Raw genomic sequence first — 9,412 nt, 5'->3', positions numbered from 1 at the left:
GAGGAATAACTCTGCCAAATTGAATCAGTCTGCTAGGAGCCAAGTTGTTTTATATGGATAGAAAGAAAGACAAGGCAATTGCAAAAGGTAATTTTTGCATACTATGTTAACACACCTAAAAGGAATTTGTGCAAGTGCAAAAATAAATGAACCAAGTAGATGTACAGAATCAGGGGTGTAAATCATTGGGAACCAAATGAATCAATCAAGAGAGATACCTTAACTCTTTTAGAGTAGATGTCAACTTTTGTCAGACAGGAATCAACTGGAAACGGTGACAAAACCCACCGTTACATTTTAGTTTGACCGTCTTTGCTAGAAGGAAAGTGAGCTTTGTTGGTCTGACCAAGATTCCCTGTGCTGGTGTAAGAAGTGAATTGCAAAAAACAGCAAAATTTGTATTGACATTTAATGAGATAGAAGCGAAAATAATCTGTGGACACCATTTTACATATTATCACTGAATTGGACCCTGACTGGTCGGGCACCGATTTTGATGCAAGGGATCTGGAGATCGAGATAAAAAACGAAAGTGAGGTATCTGCATCAGCTGATCGGTCCCCAGTTGATTGTGGTGCTGAACACGTTCATGTAGCTGATGCATCTGTGGCAATGTTCACCTGGGAAGACAGACACTTACAATGACAAGAGGTACAAACCAGCTTGACTGCCACTGCCACCCCCAAAAGAGAACATGGCAGCCAGCCTGCCGCTCATACCCGATAGCTGTCATGCCGGCCATGAGTGGCAAACTGGTAGCCAGAGAACACAGCAACAGACATTTTATGATGATTTACATGTGTGCTTTTCAGAAAGCTGCATTTTTTTTAGAAAAAATTATTCAGCCCTCAAAGAGTTAAGGAAAAAGAGCTTGAGCAGAACAGAGATAAGAAGCCAAGTCAGTTTGGTGTTATACACATGGGTGAATACAAACACACCATGTTAAGTGGAAAGGAGATCTTACATGACATCAAGAAGAGGGTAGTGACTGCACATTAGCTTGGGGGAAGGCAATTAAAATCATCTAAAAAAATGCTAGCTCCATCAGTCCATTGTGAGACAAATAATTTATGAATGAACATTTAATATGATAAGAACCCAGCCTAGAAGTGGACACCCTTCTTAAATTTTACCAGCATTCACAAGAAGAATAATAAATTAGGCAAAAGTAATCCCAAACATAGAATTTATAAGATTGTGGATCTTATATAAATTGAGGCTTAAAAAAAAGATTTATTTTAATATGCAACACAAGAACAATGACCACCCACCCCTCTAGGGTCTACATACTTTTATGTAGCACTGTCTGCAAGGAATCATACAGACCTGAAATTTGCAAATCGCAGAATATTTTAAATGTGCTGATGGACTTCTACTGCATTAGACCAAAGTGACAAATGGGGAATGCCTGTATATAGACACCCCAGAAAAAAAACAGTTATACATATGGCCTCTAAAATAATTCAATTTGTCAACAAATGTTAGCTTAAAGAACATTTATATTTGGCTAATAAAAGACACAAATGAAAACAACGTATTACTAAAATCTTATATATTAACACACAGGAAAAAATTAATTTACATTTTTATGATAAGAAAGCTTAAATTGTAAATAGTTTTGAAATCAATGGAAGACATGGTCATCAAACCATTTTTATAACCATTAACGTGTCAGTCTGACAGACTCAACAGGATGTTATTGTACCTATCACAAAACACTCCTACCACCATCAAAAGGCTAAAGATATGGAAAACATTAGTTCAACATACTGTACATCAACATAATCAAAATACATTGTTTTTGTTAAATTTTCAACATAAGCTAGCGTATAAATAAACTGACCTAATTCAAAGCTGAATGTCTAGTGTAATCTCTATTGACAAGAGACTCAAGCTATTGTTTAAATGAAAATGAACAATTAGTCAACTTTATTTAACCATTCAAAATGAAAGTGAAAATAAAAATCTAATTTTTTTTTTCTCTTGGCCAATGTCATAGTAGGGTTTTGTGAACAATTGGTCATCTTAAACAAAAATGCTGAAAGGCTGTACCATAGAATTAAAAATATTAATAGAGTGCAAGCATACATTCATGGAAGATATGTAAAAAAATTATAAACATACTTCCCTTTGAAGACATTTTGAAGAATGCTTAGTAAACAGTTCCCGTTGAAAAGTGCTTTTCTTGGGTTACTATCATTTACAATCAACTGCTTGATTTAATCAAAGGCAAATCTTAAAACATCTCACATGAAGTGTTTCATTATGCAAGTGTCTTCTTGATGTTTTCACAATGTCTGCACCAATACCTTAAGTTTGTCAGCTCACTTCTGATGCTTCTAGCTGAACTTCCAAAAAGCATTTTATACTAACGAAGAACAGTTAAGATACTGTTTTCCAAGTTCAGATCAGTTTTAGAAGGGTAAACCACCTTCAGATTGCCTTGTGCATCCACAACACGAATTTGCTGTACTATAAGCTCTGGGGAATTGTCACTTTCTTGTTGTGGACAGGCATCCATCGCTGGACAAGAACCCTCATTTTCCATTTCCAAAGTAACCTCTTCCTTCTGATCAAAAGTAAATTTATTCAGTTCTGCCATTTTCTGTAAAGCAAAAAATATTTAGATTAGGATAAACTGAAATTTATTCATGTTTTTACATATTGCCTTCCATAATGAGCTGTACTGAAACTCTTCACAAAGCAATTAAAATAACAGAAAATATTTCTAGAAAATCTCATTCTTACATAAAGATGATGAAAAAATAATTACAGCAGGCCACAGACAAAATATATTTCACCCACAACACTGAATGACGATGGATTAAATTTTTTTTTTTACACTGAAGTGAAAATAGCTTTAATGTAATATTGAAATACCCCTAGAAAGTGATCTAAATTAACATAAAATACAAAATAATTGATCACATAAGTATTCACCCCCTACAGGTTAGTATTTACTAGATGATTTTGGAAACCACGATAGTCTTGATTCTGTGTAAAGAGGCCTCTATGCACTGCAATATTTCCTCAATTCTTCTTTGTAAAAATGCTCAGGCACTGTGAGGTTGCATGGCAATCCCTAAATGAACAGCCTCTTCTAAGTTCAGTTGCAAATTCTCAATTGGACTGATACAGTAGCTGGAGTCGGCCATTCTAGGATATTAACACTATTGTTTTTAAGTCATTCCAGTATAGCATTCCTTTTATGATAGAGGTTGTCACCTTGCTGCAAAACCAATTGTCTCCCAAAGTGCAGGTTTACTGAAGAATCCTTAAGGATTTCTTAGTATTTTTCTGCAGATGAAAAAGTGGATCAGTACTAATGTTTTTGGAAGTTATCACTGTAACTCAATATTTCTGGGCTCTGTCACTTAAAATATTTAATATATTTTTAGCCACCCATAAGCCACACAGATCATGGCACATTACAAAAACCTTGACTTGGGTGGGAAGGTGATTTGACAGAAATGACATTAGCGACAAAGTGGTATCGAACCTACAATCTTAACACTAGAATTGCCAGAGTCTACAAAAAAAACAAAAAAATCCGTCCCACCTTAAATCCCTTCGCGCCTCTCCATCTGCGTCTTTTGTCTTCTAAATGTGTGGATAAGCCCAAGCAGCCCGCCATACCAATAACCCCCACTTCCTCCACTCTTGTACGTCACACTATGTTCCTTCCTCTTCTTAAAATACGTATTCACCACAGCAATGTCCATCCTTCTGGCAAAATCCAAGGTCATCTGACCTCCTTCATTCCTTTCCTTGACACCATACCTACCCATCACCTCCTCATCTCCTCTGTTCCCTTCACCAAAATGTCCATTGAAATCCGCTCCAAACACCACTTCTGTTCCTTGGGTACACTATTCATCACTTCATCTAACTCATTCCAAAAATCTTCTTTTTCCTCCATCGCACATCCAACTTGCAAGGCATATGCACTAACAACATTCATCATCATATCTCCAATTTCCAGCTTCATAATCATTACTCTGTCCAACATTCTTTTTCACCTCCAAAACACTCCAAAAACTCCCCTTCCATTTAGTCTTTTGCATGCACAATATATCAACCGTCCTTCTCTCCATCATATCTGCCAACTCTCTCCCCTTACCAGTCATATTGCCATCATTCAAATTTCCTACTCTCAGGTCATCTCTGTTTACTCTTCTCCTCTCCTCCTTCCTCCGGACAAGTCTCCCCACTCTTCTTCGGTCAACAGTAGCCCAATTTCCACCAGCCCCCTTTTGGCTACCAGTACTGGTGGCAGTTGTTGTTAACCCGGGGCTCGACCGAATCGGTATGGAAATCTGTATTGTTGTCCGCATTTTGATTTGGCAAAATTTTACACCGGATGCCCATCCTGACGTAACCCTGCCCATTTATCCGGGCTTGGGACCGGCATGAAGAAACAGTGGTTTGTGTATCCTCTGTGGCTGGGTCACGTAGTATATGTGTACCAAATTTCAGGTCAATAGTTTAAACGGTTTGCGAGCTACAGGTGACTTAAAATCCTGGACAGACAAACGGGCAGCTATGGTAGCGTATTATATAAGAAGATACAGATGATATGGTGCTGTACAGTATATATAAGACCCACAAACATCCTTATCAGTAGTCCTTATTACAGTACCAGAATTTCAAAAGATATCTGGAATGGCCAATCCAGTCTCTTTGCAATTGAAACTGGTCCTTACTTATTAACTGGTCTCCTGTTAAAATACTATCTTAGCATTTAGGCCTGTTAGGTGAGAGAATATTTTTTTTTCTATAGATCATGATTGAGATCTTTGATATTCCAGTTTACAAAGTTCAATGTGTGGCCTGAGAGGCTCTGCTTCTGAATTTTTGAGGACATTATGTAATCTTAATTAAAGGTAGTGCAATGTTTCATAAATTAACTTTAACCTTGATATTATTATTATATTATTGCCAGCTATTATGGTTAAGTAACCTGTGAATTTCCCCTTGGGATTAATAAAGTATCTATCTATCTATCTATTATTATGGTGGCACACACAGTTGTGGGAGTTAAAAAGAGAAATAAGAAGTAACTTTCTCTCTTCCAACACCCACCACCCCCCATTTTGCCTCCCCAAGTGAGGCAAGACCACACTTCGAGCCCAATAAACCTAGGGTATGATTTTAAACAATCCCCTTAAGGGGAGAAAAAGCGTAGAAAAAAATGAAGTCTAATGACACTTTAAATTACTAGTTACAGGCAGTTTATCACTCGCCCACCACACAATCACCTCCACTACAGTATGCTGCCTGCAGCGTCCGCCCACCGAGAATGAACATGGTGCGGCCAAAGGCAGGTAGTGAATTACCCCCCCGCCGCCCCATTCTCCCTCAATGGTCACTGTTCAGCCACAACTGGGTCATCGCTTTTAGCATTACCAGCCGCCCAGCAAGAACGAACGGGGCAGCCATGTGTGGTAGGCGGACAGTGAAACGCCCCCCTCTGCTCTATCCAGCCTGCGTCCAGTCAGGAGCACTAGCTACGGCGTAGTGGCCGGGCAACGAACCACCCCATCAAGCCTCCGTCCTGCACACGAGCGATAGCTGTGGCCCCAGTGACTATGGACCATGGGTTACCGCTTGCCGCCGGGAGCCACCCAAGGGACACTACACTACGTGAGCAGAGAAATTTCCCCCCTCCAGCCACCGCTTACAGTGTCCCCAGGCGGAAGATGACAGAATGGCAGTTACTGAGGCACATGTGTTGCAGCTGCCGTAGGTCAGATGTCCGTAACCTGGGGACTACCTGTACGTACTTGATTATCAAAATATACAAATATTTAATAGAATAAATTTCAATACAGTACTTGAAAAAAGTGGCCAAAAAGGAAATAATATAATGTATAGTTCCGGCACATTTTACATTACAGACAGGCCAAGATGCAAGCAGAATCTTCTTTGCATTATCAGGACATGATAAGACTCATGTTCATATTTTAGATGATGTTAGGATCTGTCTTTTTAGCTCTTTTTCTCCTTCTTCAGGAGGTTATCAACAATCACTTTTAGCTTTTGTCATATATGAAATGACAACTGCAGTGGGCTGGCGCCCTGCCCGGGGTTTGTTTCCTGCCTTACGCCCTGTGTTGGCTGGGAATGGCTCCAGCAGACCCCCGTGACCCTGTAGTTAGGATATAGCGGGTTGGATAATGAATGGATGGATGGATGAAATGACAAAGCTCTTGATTCATTACAGCACTAATCACGCAACATAATACATGTACTGTACATTATACTAATGTTTTATGATTGGCATCAACTATAATGGCTCTAAATTATTATTTGCATACATGTGATTTTTGTCTATACCAGGGTTACTCAATTACAGTCCTGAAGATCTTCAGTGGTTACAGGTTTTCATTCCAACCAGTTTGGTAATTAGAAGCCAGGCCTAAGAGATGACAAAACTTGAAATTTAATTATATGCTTCATAATGTATGCACACAGATTTAAATGGAAGCAGGTTGACTGGAGAGCTGGGGGTTCCTGTGTTATTTGCACCACATTTTAACTGATGGCTGGTAAGAAAACAGGCAACAGTTAAAACCTTAATGCAGCAGTTTAAAACTAAAATTGGCAATTAAGGGTTCTGAATTAAAACTAAGCCCAAAACATATTGTGTTATTAGTAAATAAACAGGTTCAAATTAAGATAGAAGTTAAAGTGAAAACCTGCAACCACTGCGGACCTCCAGCACCATAACTGAGTACCTCTGGTCTATATCAGGAATGCTGGTTATTGATTTAATTGTATTCACCTGCATAGAAAATTCTTTATTTGCAGCTGCCCAATTCATATTTTTCACTCTGTGTTTTAATTTTTTTTAGTTTTTTTTCTACAGTACAGAAAATTATCTTATAGGATTAGTACCAAAGAAACATTTGTAAGTGGGGCCACAAATGTGGAGGAATGCAGTTATATTTCAACTGAAACTGAGACATTGCAGAGGAGTGGAGAGGCTGGGGGTGACACCTCAGCACCACACTGGAACAGTGTGTGTGTGTGTTTTTTTGTTTAAAGTGCCAATCCTGCCACCAACCCCCATGCTTTCCTTGTTAGCTGGATGCAGATTAACGTCATACTCATGTTAAGAGCCTTGCTCAAGGACCCAATGGAGTAGAGTCACTTCTGGCGTTTAAGGGATTCAAACCAGCAACCTTCAGATTGCCAGCACAGATTACTAGCTTCAGAGCCACCACTCCACCTGAGCCGTGGCAATTGCCCAGAAAAATTTAACTTTCACTTTTAAGTCCAGTAAGCAGTAAAGTAACATTTCAATATAAAAATTTGCCATTATAAAAATCACATAGATTTCTTTACCGATTTTCTCTTATCCTATTACTAACCTCAGTTCAAAAAAAGTTAAGATTTTATATTTGACTTCCACCAACATAGTAATAAATTAAAAAAAAAATTAAAGATCGAGAGGAGTCATATGAGGTGGCTCGGGCATCTGATCAGGATGCCTCCTGGACGCCTCCCTGGTGAGGTGTTCCGGGCACGTCCAACTGGGAGGAGGCCCCGGGGAAGACCCAGGACACGCTGGAGGGACTATGTCTCCCGGCTGGCCTGGGAGCTTGGGATTCTCCGGAAGAGCTGGAAGAAGTGGCGGGGAGAGGGAAGTCTGGGCCTCTCTGCTTAAGCTGCTGCCCCCGCGACCCGACCTCGGATAAGCGGAAGAGGATGGATGGATGGATGGATAAAGATCGACAGGGCAATGCATTTGTAAATAAGGCAAAATAAACACAGTATATATGAAATATCTACAAGTGTAATTTGGTAGCTCAGTTTATTTACTAAACAAAAAATACAAACTTAAAATGAAAACAAACCTGCCAGTAACTAAATTCCCCTCCTTAACTGATACACAAACTTTACATAATTCACACAAAAGAAAATTACAAAGGCTGACAATCATATTTCCAGTTATGCCATCTTCATATGCAATAATGTATTTTATCTTTAGATGTTGTCCTGCATGCATTCATCCAAATAATTTCCAAAAAGCAGAGCTAACACTACATGGTCTAAACACCTACCGTACAAATCTTCGCTCTATATTTTTCTCTTACTCACCACCACAACCAGGCAACACGAGTGGAGTTGACAGATTCTTACTTAAACTTTCTGAAGTTAAAATCATCAAATAAAAAGTACTGAAGACTGCAATATTGACTTCATGCTAATCTTTCATAAATATTGAATAAAAATTCAATACATTGCCCAGCCTTAGATGCCACATATTCATTTATAAAGTCAGCAAAAAGTGTCACTTTACTACACCTAACTGAAAAACCCTGTATTTAAAAAGTCCCACTTATCTTTTTTTTAACTAAAAAAATGGATCTCAATTGTTTCATCAGTTTCTGCAGTAAGAGAGAATACTCCATTGTGATACATAGCATACATATTACTATATCCATCTAACCAAAGCTTTATAATATTAGGATGTTTAACAACCCCCCTGTGCTTACAGAGGTATGGTAAAGGGTTCCGGGGGCATTGGTGGAAGGCAGGGTTAGGCTGGGATAAACATATGTTTCCATTTGTACCTGTAGGCAAAAGCTAGCTAAATCTTGAATTCTGTAAGAGTACAGACCATAAATGTGGGGCTTCATGATCCTTCTAGCTTTCTTGTGTTTATGCAGGTGGTGTCAAAAGTTACAATAGGGACAACTGGCTTGTGGAGACCAAGTGAACATAGTAACATCACTTTTGCTGCTTCCATGCCTGGTCTTACTAATATAGTGAAGCAGAAATCACTTAATGATGGACTTCAGAAACACTAATAAGGAATGTCATACTATTGTGAGAAGGTCACAATAACAATGTTGAAACTGAAACGCACCACTGCCCTGTACTAAGTTGGACCCATGTCAATACTTAACACCAGAAGCAAGGGTACACAGGTGAGTGGGTAAAAATCTAATTCTGACATAATATTAGCATTATAAAACATGTCTTATCTTTTTAATCCAGGGTAATACTGCTGCCATATACAAAAACCCAAGAGAACTAGAAGTGTGGTCCAGCACAGCTTTAAAAGCATGTTAGACAATGCAGTGTGCATCTCAAACCAGCAATGAACACAAAAATGGAAAAAATGCACAGACCATTATCCTCAAAGGCTGAACTTTTATACAAAGGCAGCGATTTTACTGACTTCATCACTAACCACTTAGGTATAATGTTCTTTCTTAGCTGGAGGTGCAGATTTCCATGTTTTCTGTTTGACAGCTCTATGTCATTTTAAGAGATCTGGTGCTAGTATGTCATTTGACACAGGCACACTTACAGGACATCTGACTGGTCAGATCTTATTTGCCCTGAATAGAACTGATGTAATTGGTGAGTAACCATACTGCACTGAGTTATAGCTAGCAAG

At 38.9% G+C, this 9,412-nt stretch overlaps 1 protein-coding gene across 1 annotated transcript in view; it reads right to left on the bottom strand.

Annotated features, from left to right (window-relative positions):
* Nucleotides 1-1,202: 1,202 nt before the first annotated feature.
* lrrc47 (leucine rich repeat containing 47) overlaps nucleotides 1,203-9,412 on the bottom strand; it is a 56,742-nt gene continuing 48,532 nt past the window's right edge. Inside the window, exon 7 of the mRNA XM_039755986.1 lies at nucleotides 1,203-2,605. Within this exon, the coding sequence (XP_039611920.1) occupies nucleotides 2,369-2,605 (237 nt within the window). The 3' untranslated portion in view covers nucleotides 1,203-2,368. The remainder of the gene's footprint in view (nucleotides 2,606-9,412) is intronic.

This window comes from Polypterus senegalus, chromosome 6 (assembly GCF_016835505.1).
Source record: "Polypterus senegalus isolate Bchr_013 chromosome 6, ASM1683550v1, whole genome shotgun sequence".
Classification (NCBI taxonomy): Eukaryota; Metazoa; Chordata; class Cladistia; order Polypteriformes; family Polypteridae; genus Polypterus; species Polypterus senegalus.
The sequence above is the reverse complement of the archived record's forward strand: the minus strand, read 5'-3'. Positions and strand labels throughout refer to the sequence as shown.